Source organism: Oncorhynchus kisutch, linkage group LG10 (assembly GCF_002021735.2).
Source record: "Oncorhynchus kisutch isolate 150728-3 linkage group LG10, Okis_V2, whole genome shotgun sequence".
Classification (NCBI taxonomy): Eukaryota; Metazoa; Chordata; class Actinopteri; order Salmoniformes; family Salmonidae; genus Oncorhynchus; species Oncorhynchus kisutch.
In genome coordinates this window covers 50,590,973-50,606,090 of record NC_034183.2, presented here as the reverse complement: position 1 = coordinate 50,606,090, position 15,118 = coordinate 50,590,973, and the positions used below count along the sequence as shown (strand labels likewise).

General features: G+C 43.6%; 1 protein-coding gene across 1 annotated transcript; it reads right to left on the bottom strand.

Annotated features, from left to right (window-relative positions):
- Window positions 1-2,083: 2,083 nt before the first annotated feature.
- Window positions 2,084-15,048, bottom strand: LOC109898325 (endoplasmic reticulum membrane sensor NFE2L1-like). Its single transcript, XM_020493267.2, has 6 exons — window positions 14,733-15,048; window positions 12,564-13,337; window positions 8,172-8,339; window positions 5,781-5,870; window positions 5,526-5,681; window positions 2,084-5,386 (listed from the first exon to the last, which is right to left on the bottom strand). Exons 2-6 carry the CDS (start codon window positions 13,092-13,094, stop codon window positions 4,046-4,048), a joined length of 2,286 nt encoding a protein of 761 aa, XP_020348856.1. The 5' UTR covers window positions 13,095-13,337; window positions 14,733-15,048; the 3' UTR covers window positions 2,084-4,045.
- Between the last annotated feature and the right edge of the window lie 70 nt (window positions 15,049-15,118).

Sequence of the window (15,118 nt, the reverse complement as noted above, 5' to 3'; positions counted from 1 at the left end):
AAGGACCTTGAAGATGCTGGAGGAAACGGGTACAAAAGTATGTATCCACAGTAAAACAAGTCTTATTTCGACATAACATGAAACGCCGCTCAGCAAGGAAGAAGCCACTGCTCCAAAACTGCCATAAAAAAGCCAGACTACAGTTTGCAACTGCACATGGGGACAAAGATCATACTTTTTGGAGAAATGTCCTCTGGTCTGACGAAACAAAAATAGAACTGTTTGGCCATAATGACCATCGTTATGTTTGGAGGAATAAGGGGGAGGCTTGCAAGCCAAAGAACACCATCCCAACTGTGAAGCACAGTGGTGGCAGCATCATGTTGTGGGGGTGCTTTGCTGCAGGAGGGACTGGTGCACTTCACAAAATAGATGGCATCATGAAGAAAGAAAATGATGTGGATATATTGAAGCAACATCTCAGGAAGTTAAAGCTTGGTCTTCCAAATGGACAATGACCCCAAGCATATTTCCAAAGTTGTGGCAAAATGGCTTAAGGACAAGTCAAGGTATTGGAGTGGCCATCACAAAGCCCTGACCTCAATGCTATAGAAAATTTGTGGGCAGAACTGAAAAAGTGTGTGCGAGCAAGGAGGCCTACAAACCTGACTCAGTTACACCAGCTGTCAGGAGGAATGGGGCAAAATTCAGCTAACTTATTGTGGGAAGCCTGCCTGAAACGTTTGACCCACGTTAAACCATTTAAAGGCAATGCTAATGCTAATGCTTTACATACACTCAATTACTATTTGAGTGTATGTAAACTTCTGACCCATTGGGAATGCGATGAAATTAATAAAAGCTGAAATAAATCATTCTTTCTACTATTATTGTGACATTTCACATTCTTAAAATAAGGTGCTGATCCTAACCGAACTAAGACAGGATTTTTTTTTACTGAGATTACATGTCAGGAATTGTGAAAAACTGATTTTAAATGTATTTGGCTAAGGTGTATGTAAACTTCCGACTTCAACTGTACATGACAGTAGCTCTCCAGGAACAGGAGAATGCCCTGGTCTATGCACGTGCACTTGTTTTACTAAATCCCTGTTTAAAATGCAGATGACGGGTCCTTAGGTAGTCTATATTGTGATTCAAAGTAAATACAACGGTTTTATGGTGGTCTGTAAAGTAAATCTATCCAAGGTGTTGGCAGCCATGGAATATAGATCAATCTAGCAATTTATTCATCTCACACAACTGACAAACTGAAATCGCAAGACCAGATCAAGACGACCTCTCCAAGCTAATTCTACTTTCAGACTTTACCTTTGAGCGCTGATGTTAATTCTCGGCGTGTCTGGATCTGTTATATTAAAATGAGCTGCCAATTAAAGATCTGACACCCTCAGAGGTGGGTTGGGTTATATTCAAGTTTGGTTTGTGGGGCTTTGGTACCTCTCGATTAATTGAAGAATTGTTCACTGCTCTATTGTGTCTGAATATCCCTCTTCTGGCATCTTTTAAATCCTACATTGTTAAAGTAATGCATTTAATTGATTAATCACAGCTAACAATAGCTTGTATGAAATTTTTTTATTTGATTTAACCGATTTAATGGTGACTAACATTTAAATGTTTAGGTACTGAAGACAACCACCGTTACCAGGGGTTTTTACAGCCCTGGTATAGAGCCTGTTGCCTTGGATTGATTTTTCATTGGTATTTTACTGCTCATTTTAACATGACACGTCTAAGAAGGCTGCATATCTTTTCTAATATACCAGACCAGAAGATTTCTATATGTGTGTATATATATATATATATATATATATATATACAGTATATCCTAGTCAAGTGGCTCATATGTAAGCTTTTAGTTATTTTGTCTCTGGCTCTTTCTTGTGTCTACTGAAGATACGTCTCTTGTTGCATGTTTCTTGCTTTCCAATCAGTCACCATTTTGCAGTGGTTACTTTCACTTGTTTAAACGTTTTTGGACAATAAATCTTTTTTTTGTTAACAATGGTGTTTCATATAATTTGTGGAAGCAAGTTAACTTGTGATTTTTTTACTACGTATTAGAATTCTTTGTAATATCACTAAATCGTCAAGGAATAAGGGATCAAAAAAAGAGATGTAAGGTTGAAAATGTTTTATCCACCCAAAAGTAACATCCCTTGGTTGCCAGCAAGTATTCAAAAGTATGAAACAAAAATGGGGTGGGAACGCCTCCTAAAACAAAATTGTGTTCTTTTGAAACCAATAATACAATGAAGCACCTCCAATTCAGTGTTTTTGTTAAATACTTTTCTTTTGCTGATATTGGACACTTGGAAAGTGCTTGACAAAGATTTTAACAGTAGTATGAGGACACAATCACATTACTTGTAGTGGCATTTAATACATTTCAAACTTTTTTTAACGTTTATGAAAATGCTGTGATATTTTATGCAGCTTTAACAGTTGTATTCCAATAGGATACTGGTGATAAAGGCATTCAAATTTCAACTTGTTACAAATAAAAGTCCACAACCATATCATTAACACAATATTGTTTGCCCTGGGCCTGAGTAGATACTATTTCCAGGTACTTTAAACTAGTCTATTTCCTGAATATCATTGTACCATATCATGCAGTCACATCCCCTGAGAACCACAGATAGCTGTGTGGGTAACTAAGGCTTTACTAAAGGCACTATCCAACTCCTTCACTACTAGTTAATGGCAACTTGTGTTCGGTAGGCTTTAGACAGGAGCAAACCTTTTTGGTTCCCCTTTGTTCTCAACCAGGCTCCCCTGTCTTACCCTTTTTGCTTGGGTACACAACCCCGTTCATTAAAATGGATCACTCCTACAGACGGTGAACCTTGTGGCCGAGGCTTGCTATATAAAGCAGGTAGATGGGCATCGAGGCATTCGGTTACTGTTTGATTGAACATTAGAATGGGCAATGAGTGCCCTAAGTGACGTTGAGCGTGGTATGATCGTCGGTGCTAGGCTCGCCGGATCCAGTATCTCAAACGTCCACCCTCCTGAGCTTCTCACACACAACGGTGTCTAGGGTTTACCGAGAAGGGTGCGACAAATAAATAAAAAAACATCCAGTCAGCGGCAGTCCTGTGGGCAACAACAGCTTGTTCATGAGAGAGGTCAAAGGAGAATTGCAAGAATTGTGCAAGCTAACAGTTGGGCCACAAACAGACAAATCACGCTGTAGTACAACAGTGGTGTGCAGAACGGCATCTCGGAATGCACAACTCGTTGATCCTTGTCACGGATGGGCTTTTGCAGCAGACGCAATACCGGGTTCCACTCCTATTAGCTAAAAACAATTGACTCCAGTGGGCATGTTATCACCATCACCACCACTGTCTGCTGAATCCCAGTTCCTGTTGCGTCATGCTCATGTCAGAGTCAGGACTTGGCATAAGCAGCATGAGTCCATGGACCCATCCTGCCTGGTACAGGCTGGTGTAGGTGCTGTACTGGTGTGGGGAATGTTTTTCCTGGCACACGTTAGGTCCCCTTGATACCAATTGAGCAACAAAAGTTTCCGACATCTTGTGGAATCCATGCCCAGAAGAGTTTGTGTTGTTCTGGAGGCAAAGGGGGGTCTGAGCCAGTACTAGATGTATACCTAATAAACTGCCCTGTGAGTGATGACTTCAAGGAACCTAGGCCCAACCTCTCAACATATAGGCACTGGAAAACCGGAACAGCAATGTGCCCGCATTGCGCTAAGTGCCCGGTCTTGTCTTTTGGCTGAAGGCCTTAGGCTAGCCCTTCTTCCTTGTCACCTTTTAGTGTTTTATGTACTGTATTTCTTTGGAAAGCTGACAGGGTCCTCCCAACAGTTATTCTGCTCCTGAGACAGGTTTTCCCTTTGTTTTTCCATGACCCTCACAAGATTCTTGCATGATCATATTTGTGCTACATGTCCTTTCCAGAAAATAAACGTATCAGTGCAGATTAAATCGACTTAGGAAGAGCATCCTCTTGCATCTTGCCTTTTCAGGTCCCTCTTATTGTGAGAAATTCTTAAAACTTTACAGCCATCCCCTTGTCAATCGACTCCAAACTACACACCCAACACATTTTTTCACTTTTTTCCATCCTTCTGTTTCTTGTGGGGCTTGCAGTTTTGCTCAATGGCTGAACCGTTCCGTGTAGCAAGCAGGACCTGTCCATCATTGCCAAATTGGAGGCTGTAGTCAGTGGCAGGCAAGGGTCTTCCTTGCTCATCCAGCAGACGGGAAAAAACCTCCTGGTACAGACCACTGAGCCGCTGCTTCATTTCCCGGACGGAGCGAAGGTTCTCTGCCTTTTCCTTCAACAGGCGGGCCTTGTGGCGGCATAATCCTTCTACCCCCTCTTCGAGCCCAAACAGGACATCAAGCTTGCGCCGGCGGCAGTTCTGAGCGGCCATCTTGTTTTTGCCCCGCCTGCGAATGTCTCGGATCAGTTTGAGCTGGGCCTCACTGAGACGATGCTTGGTCAGAAGTTCGTTGAACTCCTCCACGGGCAGGTTGACAATGAGATCGTTGGAGAAGGGGATCTTCATGGTGCGAGCCCGGCGCTCATCGCGGCCCCAAAGCTTATCGGAAATGTCATGCTTATAGGGTTTGCTGTAACGCGACTTTGGAAGCTTGAGGGATTTTCCCTGCCTGGGAGAGGTGGCCCTAGGCTGATTGTAGGTATGGTCGTGGCCCACTTGTTCCAGCCAAGGGAGGTTGTTGAAACGCCCAGGCTTCTGGTAGCTTGTGCTGTACATCTTGCTGACTTCTGGAGAGTAGCCTCCCACAGCACCTTCCTCTCGCTCCACAATAACCTCCATGTCAGAGCTGTAGCCCACAGCCCCTTCTTCAGAAAACACAGAAGAGTCAGACGATGAAGAGGACGAAGAAGAGGAATAGGATGCCTCTGAGCCGCTAGGGGATGCAGGGCTGTGGCTGAAGGTCAGAGAAAGTCCAGAGTCAGAGTCTAGCTCCTCCTCAAGTTGGGAGGCCTGTGTTTGGTTAAAGCCTTCCTCCAGAGCCAGGTCCTGGAAGCTAAGCTCATCCAGCAAGGCATCATCCAAGAGGGAGCCGAGTGGACTAGGCAGGACTGGTTCCTCCAGAAAGAGACTTGACTGAATGGAAGGCATGGGGTTGCCAACTGTGCCATTGAGTGCCAAAGGAAGGGCGCTATCTGTCAGGTCAGATGGGCCAAAGGTCAAGTTAAGGTCAAAGTCAGGTACGCTGGAGGACGGACTGAGCAGGGCTAGCTGGAGTGGGGCCTCCAGGGGAACACTGCCCTCGAAGCTGGGGTTGAAGGGGTAACTATCCTGGCTGCTTCTGGGCAGGATTGCCTGCTGAAGGCTGACATCCTGGTGAACAGGGTCCATCAAGCTGGAACTCTGAATAGATCCATATTGCATTACATCTCTGCCAAGGTCCATATCCTTCCAAAATAGTATAAGAAGTTAGATTAGATTTTCTTTTGAATTACTTTCAGGGCAAGGCTATTTCAAAGTTGATACACTTTTCAACATTTTAAATAAATTATGAAGGGGATAAAATCAGAAACCACTTAGGACTTACTTCTGGCTCCATGATGGCGAGAATATCATGCCACTGCTGCTCCAAGTCCAGGGAGAGATCCCCGTGGGACGACAGGGGGGACAGAAGAAGCTCTCGGACAGGGGTTGGGTCCTCTCCGCTGGCTTCCCTCAGATCTACGCCAACTGGGTCTGACGGCTAAAAACAGAAACATCCCAATGGTCATCCAATGGTCAACAAACCTATCAATGGTCATCTCTTGCCCTAGTACCATCAAATAAAACAACTGTACTGTACCTCTGTCTCCTCTCCAAAGGGGAAGGTGTCTTCCAAGAGCCGTAGACATTCCTGGAAGGACATTGAGGACTGAGCTTCCAAGCTGGCAAACTGATGGAGAAGAGAACGGGAGTGAGCAGAGAGCTACCTGGATGTTCTGGATGGTGACAATGGTTCATTTTCTTCCGGGCTGAACTGACACAGATGGTGGAGATGATTTAGGCTTTTATAGAACATGTTATGGCAAGAGGGTAAACTAAACAGAACAGCGTGGCTTTATCTGAATCATTTTGTAGTGTGGTATCGAATGTCAATTTCATTTCACTCTGCTTGACCTAAGGAGGAACACAGTAATCTCATGCTCCAGCTATACACCACTGAGGCATGCAAATGCCTTTGTAATGATATGTGGCTGCCCCTGTTCCCATATTTAGGTAGAGCGGATTAGCAAGGGTTTCAGGTCTCTTCTAACCTGTAAGAGTGCAAGAGATTGGGGTTAGAAACTGCCCTATAAAAGGGAAGGTTTCTGGGTTATGTTCTTATTTTACACACTTGGGAAGACTGTTTCCTATCTCCACCTCATTTACCCCAAACACCCTATCCTGCTTCATGATGCACAGCCAGGATAGAAAACCCATATTTTGTTTCAAGCAACCGGAGTGTTACGCTTTCCCAAAGTGCACCTGTCAGGGCCTCTCAATCAGTCTGTGAGCTGAGGCAGAAAGTTTCCAGTGTTTGGGGAAAGCGGCTCCTATTCCATCTTGAATGCCAGTCTTGCCATGTCTAACATTTCAGCATGTGCGTTTATAACATAATTGAACCAGGATGTCCAAGTGTACAGGTATATATGGCATATGGACATTTCATAGTGGCAAGATAAAGTTTGTGAACCCTTTGGAAATACCTGGATATCTGCATAAATTGGTCATAAAATTTGATCTGATCTTCATCTAGGTCACAACAATAGACAAAAACAGTCTGCTTAAACTAATAACAATACAATTATAGGTTTTCATGTCTTTATTTAACACACTGTGGAAACATTCACAGTGCAGGGTGGAAAAAAGTATGTGAACTTTTGGATTTAACTGGTTGACCCTCCTTTGGCAGCAATAACCTCAACCAAATGTTTTCTGTAGTTGCGGATCAGACCTGCACAATGGTCAGGAGGAATTTTGGACCATTCCTCTTTACAAAACTGTTTCAGTTCAGCAATATTCTTGGGATGTCTGGTGTGAACTGCTCTCTTGAGGTCATATCACAGCATCTCAATCGGGTTGAGGTCAGAACTCTGACTGGGCCACTCCAGAAGGTGTATTTTCTTCTGTTAAAGCCATTCTGTTGTTGATTTATGTGTTTTGGGGCGATGTCCTGTTGCATCACCCAACTTCTGTTGAGCTTCAATTGGTGGACAAATAGCCTTACATTCTTCTGCAAAATATCTTGATAAACTTGGGAATTCATTTTTCTGTCGATGATCGCAAGCTGTCCAGGCCCTGAGTTTACAAAACAGCCCCAAACCATGATGCTCCCTCCACCATGCTTAACAGTTGGGACGAGGTTTTGATGATGGTGTACTGTGCCTTTTTTTCTCCACACATAGTGTTGTGTGTTACTTCCAAACAACTCAACTGCAGTTTCATCTGTCCATAGAATATTTTAGTAGCGCTGTGGAAGATCCAGGTGGACTTTTGCAAACTTCAGACGTGCAGCAATATTTTTTTTGGACAGCAGTGGCTTCTTCCGTGATGTCCTCCCATAAACACCATTCTAGTTGAGTGTTTTACGTATCGTAGACTTGTCAACAGGGATGTTAGCATGTTCCAGAGATTTCTGTAAGTCTTTAGCTAACACAAGGATTCTTCATAACCTCATTGAGCATTCTGCGCTGTGCTCTTGCTGTCATCTTTGCAGGATGGCCACTCCTAGGGAGAGTAGCAACAGTGCTGAACTTTCTCCATGTATAGACAATTTGTCTTACTGTGGACTGATGAACATCAAGGCTTTTAGAGATACTTTTTGTAACCCTTTCCAACTTTATGCAAGTCAACAATTCTTAATCTTAGGTCTTCTGAGATCTCTTTTGTTCGAGGCGTGGTTCACATCAGGGAATGGTCCTTGTGAATAGCAAACTCAAATTTTGTGAGTTTTTTTTAAGGGAAAGGCAGCTCTAACCAACCTCTCCAATCTCGTCTCATTGATAACCTGTGAATGTTTAAATTATGTATTCAATATAGAAAAGAAAAATACAATCATTTGTTTGTTATTCGTTTAAGTACACTGTTTGTCAATTGTTGTGACTTCGATGAAGATCAGATCAAATTTGATGACCAATTTATGCAGAAATCCAGGTAATTCCAAAGGGTTCACATACTTTTTCTTGCCACTGTAAGCCTCAGGACTGAGTCCCACCTGATCAGATAAATCCTGTGCAAGTTCTCTATTCGCACGGTCGTAAGAGGGTCCACCATCCCTCCAGATTTCTCTCCAGGTGTCCCCCACCAGCAGCTCCTCCTCTCCCCCCTCAGGCCACTGATGGCGTCCACGATCAGAGTGATCCTGCCAAAGTGTATCTGTATCCTGTGAACACACAATAATAATTGAAATGTTAGGTGTAGCAATGTTATCTGCACCTCCTTATTAAGCATAATAACTATGACATTCAATCATCCATACAATGCCCTATGTATCCTTGTATGTTTGATTAAAGTTATCGCTGTACCATTTTTAGATGGGACACATGCCGGGGACAAAAAGAGGGGATCGGAGCCACTTTGCGTTTTATCTACTATTGTTTATTTTTTCCATGAAGGCCCATACATTAGTAGACATTGCATACAAACAGTGAGATGGCTATGAATAGACTTAACCTTTTCCTTAAGTTGGAGCTTAGTGATACCAACTGCTCCAGTCATGTCCCTAAACCAGTTCTAAATTTGTAGCTGATCCTCTCGCCCTCCACTGAAAAGGGACTACTGGAGTGCGGGGTGATGCCCCGATTCTACCTTACAGTACAGCGACCTGGGTGAAACTGACTAACTAACCGTCTTTGGCCTCTCCTTGGCTTTGACAATTTGACTGTTTGGAACATTCTGATATTGTGACCCCGTGAACCGTATTTGACAACATGTTTGATGTCTGACCAGGGGTTGGAAACTAAATTATACACTACACATTAGGAATATTTTGGTAACATGAAAATAACATTTATAACCGGTTCTCAAGGTTAGAAAATAACGGTTCTGTTCTGGAAGAATAGAGACCACTTTGGTTCCAGGTTCTGTTTCCCTTCCTCAAAACGTTTTCCTCTGGTTTTCTGTTCTGTTCCCTGAACCGGTTCCAATCCCTGCCTCTGACCATTCCCTGAGGCCTGTGGTCCTGCTACTCTGGCACCACTCTTATGGGTTTGGGTCAATGTGTACCTGAATGTGACTGGAAGGGATTGCACAGCATGTTTTCCTCAAGCATAAGCACAACATGAGAAGTGTTAGGTAAGGGGGGGTGTGAGGCCAAAGGCAGCAGCTCTGGACAGAATTGGGCAGTGGATGGGGTCCATGGGGCTATGTGTATAGGGCTATACATATACCTCTCTGAAGAGGTAATATACTACTAGCCTAAGTTGGTAAACAAGCGTTGCGAAATCAAAGGTTTAACTGTGTGCTAGAATGATGACACCTCGTGTTACAAAACAAACAAGCAGTGGTCACAGGGGCAATGTTCTGATTGTAGCATAACTACAAAGCTCTCTGAGCTCCGAGTCCAAGTTTCCAAGACCAACATCTGTGGTTTACAGCAGAGCCGGCGAGTCCATACTAATGTTGTCAGTTTGCCACCTTCCACAATATTGACACGTCACATTATTACTGCCCTGAGATGCTCAGACAAATGAGCTAGGCAGGTAATAGAGCAGAGATTAGTTGTAATAGAACAAGTCTGGGAAGTTAAGACAAATTATCGCACATGGCCTTAGGAGAGGTCCTTGGCCCCTCTCTGTACGAATGTTCACAGAGCACTATCCCAGAGGAAGCTTTGTTGACTTTTCTCCTCTCACTTAATACTGTAGGACTGGTGATGTCTGGCACGCTAGACATGTCCAGCCTAGCCCTGTAAAAATAGCAACACCTATAAGAGGGGGAGATGTGGTGACATGCCCCAGACCCAGACAGTACCACACATTGCTGCCATAATATGAACCTGCTGGGGTTAAAAAAATACAGCCCAGCTCTCTCGGTGCGGTTGCTGCTTCACTGATGAGTTAGTCTGGGTGAAGATCGTTATCAGGGACACTTAGATCCTTGTGGAAGGAACTAAGAGTATCAGTATGTCTGAATCGTTACATCACGATTGCAGCACCTAACTTGGTCTCAGATGCTCAGTTCAATATCACTTACTGGAATCTTGGATGACCCAGAAAGCATAACCATCTATGGGAGGAAGAGCCTCAAGAATATATATTTTTAACTATGTTACAAAATATTTGTCAACATGACTATTCATGGGGGGGGGGGGACATGAGGCATGTACATTTTAAACTGAGTACCAGTTAGCAATGCCAAAAAGCATGCCCTCCTGTCCAGAAATAGCCAACAGGGCTACACGTCCAGTCTGAACCACTTTCACTGCCCTGAGAGTGGCTTCTGATTTGGGAGGCTAAAACTAAAGCCTCCGTCCGGTGTCTGTGGATGTCTGTAGTCATCGTGGTTGAGACTGGGTACCCAGTCAAATAACCCAAAAGACCAGAAGCCAGGAGATGGCAATGACACGCAGAGGACTAAAACAAAACAACCCCATACTTTCCCTAATCCAAAACAAGTCCAGTGTAGGGTGCATACTCGGGCATGTTGCCCATCAGATATATATTTACACCCTAAAGTGACTGAAAACTCCCTACACTCCCAAAGTGTCTAATATTGTACCTCAGTGCTAAATGAAAGTGATTTTGGAATTCCCCTTCCAAGGTCTAGGTTTTAGCTGTCCCCTGCTGTCCCCTGTGTAAATGCTGTCCCCTGTGTAAAAGCTGTCTCTCTGTGAAGAGTAAATAAATAAATACATGTTTTAACTGTAATATTTCAGGTATCTTCAGATATATTTCCTCAGTAATATCCAGGATTATTGTGATTTCACTTCTAAATATGATTGGTGTACAAATACAATTAGCCTACACGGAATGTGTGTACTTGTAGGGACAGTTTATCCCTACACCAAATCTGCTGGGCTTCGATGGGTATGGAAAGCTGTATGTATGGGGCAAGACTGAACAGCCAGTGGGTAAAGTGGGACATATTTTCAGTCACACACCCCTCTCTGGCCTACTTTCCCCCTGACACAGAGTCGCCTGGGCCCGGCCTGCGCGCCCCTCACAGTGGAACATATCAACAAGCAGCTCTCCCTCAGCTGTTGGAAAAACAAGGGGATGTCCAGCCAAGCTTTTGGCATGCTGCTGCACTAACTCCCCGTGATTCTGTCATTCAATGCCCAACACTGTTGCTCAATGAGTGTTTCGGGTGCCAAAACACAGGCTCGAACAAAAGTGAGCACATAATGACAGGGTTGTGACATGGGTTAATTGTAATTTCTTACAATTACTCAAATGTAACTGTTGCAAAACAGTTGGATATCCACACTTAACAAAAAATAGACTGGATAAAACAAGACTTGATATTTTTCCTGTCTTTTAAAGTGATTTATGTCGTGTTTTCAAGTTTAGCAAGTCCTCAGAGAGTAAATATTGACTACTAATGACCTAAGTGGTTTGCCTCGTCATATTGGTCATGATACTTCTGCTATTGAAACCTGAAGAGGTCAGCCCACCAGACACCATGCCAAATATACAATCCCCGGGAACCCTTTTACTATAATAAAACAAACGTTATAACAGGAAAAATGTTTCACTTTAAGGCCTCCCCACCCTGTACGTCAGATTCAGTCTTTTACGATTATTACATAATTATAATCGATTATTATAAGATTCGATTAAAATAGTGCAGAAGGGAACCTCCCGCAACACCCCCCCCCCCCCCTTCTCGTCAAGACCAGTATGTAGGGGATCTAATTTCAGGCATGTCTTTTACGCCTGCTAAGTTATGTTAGTCACACTGAATAAGCCAAGATGTCTGGCAATCGTTGACGACCTAAGAATTTGCGCACGACGTGGACGTCTTGTCTGAGACTGCAAAATTGTGGCGTAAGACGGCTAAAATCGTACAGTCTGCAGGCCTTGAGGATTAGTTATCAGTCACTTATTCTGAAAAGTAACCTACACTTCATTTTTGACTTGCAATCTTAGATGCTGTAAATTAAGGGAGTTCTAAATAGTAAATATCTTGCCTTGTGTGCATCACAATCTCTTAGTTATGCAGGTTTGAAATGAACAGCATGATACAGCAAATACAACCGGGAAGCTTTCGCTTGCTTGAATCCGAGGAGGGTGGGAATCCCCACTGTGTTTACTGAAAGGCTGTTTTCATACAAGGGTGTTCTTCTCTCCCAGTTAAGCCTCCTTTTATAGTGATCTCAGCCTCCGGTAAATCCTGCCCTTGATCCCTAATGATATATGACCGGTGTATCACTTGCCTACTGTAAATCAACAGTTTGATTGTTGCCTAATTGAACCCACTTCTCCAGTGGCAGAGTCTTGGACTGATTTGCAGTAATGTAGTTCACTATTGTGTATTCATTTGTTTAAGGCACTGCATTGTATTTGAACATTGAATAAGCTCTGACAGAGCCAATTCTCTTGAACACCACTCTATGCTGCCACTGGTCTTACTGACATAGAGTGTAGAAGAGTTCCCCATAATTTACCTCTTCATAGAGATCCTCATCCTTATCCTCCTCCTCCTCATGGCTTCTTCTTAGAAGGGGCACCATGGTGTCCAGATTGTCCTCTCCGATTGGCCCGTAATCCGACCCCGCCACCACGCTTGACCTCATGACCGACCCCACCTGGTCACCCGCATGAACCTCCAACCCACCTGCACCTCCCTCCAGGGGGGCTGGCTGGCCAGGAGCCCCCACCACCAGGGCATCAGGCTCGCGCCGCACCAGCCAGGTTTCTAGCTCCGAGCTGGGCACCCGGAGGCGGTCCAGGGAGCGGACCCAGCCCAGAAGCCTCCGGGCTGTGAAGAAGCCGTCCAGGTCTACAGTCTTGGGGTGGAGGTCCTGGCCGTCCAGCTGGTTGTGGAACTGGGTCTGGGTGAGGGTAGAGGTAGGGCCCAGGATCATCTCGTGCGAGGCGGGCAAGTAAGGGCCCACATCTACTCTGACGCCAACCAGGCTGAGCAGGATGGCGACTTGGATCAAGCCCTCTGTGAAATATTTCTTCAGGCACATCATGTCTTGTCTTCAGAGTTTTACAGGGCGAGTGCAAGACACGAGGGAAAGGGAATGGAGACGTGGTGGGTGGCAAAATGCCAAGTGCAAGCCTCAGAAGACTTATTGTCTGTTGATGGGTTATCTATAGCTTCAAGTCAATGTAATAAAGAGGCAAAATAAAGCTATTTTGGATACACCAAAATGGACACTATGATGAGATTTTAAAAAAGTGTCCTCTTCACTCTTCCCAAATATCATTAAATCCTATACGGACAAACACAACATGAAAGAATAAAGTTAGATAATACAATTAATTGGTTAGTTATTTCAAAATAATATCACATTGAAAAGACCATTCATAAAATAAAAAGTAGTAAATCCAACGTAATTGGTGAAACAGCAGAGGAAAAGGCTGCTGAATTCAACACCATGCTATAAGATCAGGGTCGCTTAGGGCCTACGGCCGCTAGGGGTCCCATAACCCAAAAATAACATATTTTTTAGATTAGTTGTTAGCTTCCTAGACTATCTAAACTTGTAGTAATCATGGCCGAATACTGACTGAGCACGTGGGCCATGACCTCCATGGGGCCCCCAATGATTTTGTTAGTCATTCTCACTCAGATATATTAATATGCCTAAGTTGTTACAAAATGTGTAGAATTGCATGAATGTGCTTTAAAATTGCAGACATTTCTCTCCACCACATGGCAAAATGTGTAGAATTGCAGGAAATTTGCTATAAAACAGATTTTTTTCTATGCCCCATGGCAAAATGTGTAGAGTTGCGGGAGATTAATTTAAAAACAAATAAATGTCTCTCCACCGTCAAGAGGGGGGGGGGGGGCACCCAACCAAATCTTGCTTCTGGGCCCCAAAAGGCTTAAGTGTGCCCTATATACGATTATTGTATACTTAAAGAGTATGACCCAAAGCGAATTTAAAAAAAATATTCCTAAAGATAACAAACAGGGGAGTGTTCTTATTACCAACAAATACCAGTGACTTCACTTCCACTTACTTCCTTCTGTTCGTTCTAGAAGTTGTTTGGTACAGTAGTTAGCGTCAGGGCGGGTACTAGACAGACAGTGGTGAAGGTTACACCACATTATGTAATCACACTGTTACCCGGGAAATAACAAGCATATTCTGCCAATCAATGGGTCAATGAATAACTTGACAACGCAATTACTTCGGTAACTGTAGGCTACTGTTTGTAATGTATTACGTAATGTTTTCAATAGGCATGTCTATTGCAGTTGTTCCTGCATGAAACATCATGTCATGTGAGGAGCCCGTTCAACCAAAAATTGATTAAATTACTGAATTTGAACCTGTCTGACAGGGAGAACGTTGAGAATTTAACCTGTGGGCTTTTTCATCAAAGGGCACTGAAGGAACCCGTGAAATCATTAGAAGTTCATTTGAAAATATCTGGAATTATGTATGGACGTCAAGGATCTAAAAACCGTTGACATTAATTGTCCACCAACTGAATATCCCATGTAGAACTGTTTTTTAACTGTCCCGTAAACTCCACTGCATCTCAATTTAATTTATACAATGTGTACAGTAATAACACCCATATTAGGCCTACATAACTGCCAAAAAACACAAACAAGTGTAGGTAATGTTAGTTTCCTGGTTTGACTCTCTTACCGGACTATGGAGACAGGAGTTGTCAAAACGAATGGGCACATCAGTGGAAACGCAGCAAGCCCAATCCTTTTGGAAGATTTTGTATTCTGACTCTAAATCACAGAGTGGAGAATTTTAAACCCTGCTCAGTTCACCGAGCAGCTTGCTGTCCCCTCCCTACATGACGTGAAGCCTACCATTTCTCTTTTCTATAACTACGCGGCGTCAAAAAACCATACCCCCCTATAGGCTATACCGCCCATCTATATCAACCCTGCCAAATTAATTGAACACACACACAGTACGCAGACTCCAAAGTAGAATATCCTACTGTCTGGCTGTCAGTCCATCCCTATGTGCATTGCTGCCATCTGCCGTGCTAGAATGAACTAGAACAGAAAGACATC

Bases quoted from the DNA above. Each gene is read 5' to 3' on its own strand.
- LOC109898325 (XM_020493267.2), bottom strand. From the start codon at position 13,094: ATGATGTGCCTGAAGAAATATTTCACAGAGGGCTTGATCCAAGTCGCC. The intron at 5,871-8,171 runs GTGGGACTCAGT...CTTCTCCATCAG, and splicing joins CACAGGATTTATCTGATCAG to TTTGCCAGCTTGGAAGCTCA. The intron at 5,682-5,780 runs GTACAGTACAGT...TTCTGTTTTTAG, and splicing joins CCTTTGGAGAGGAGACAGAG to CCGTCAGACCCAGTTGGCGT.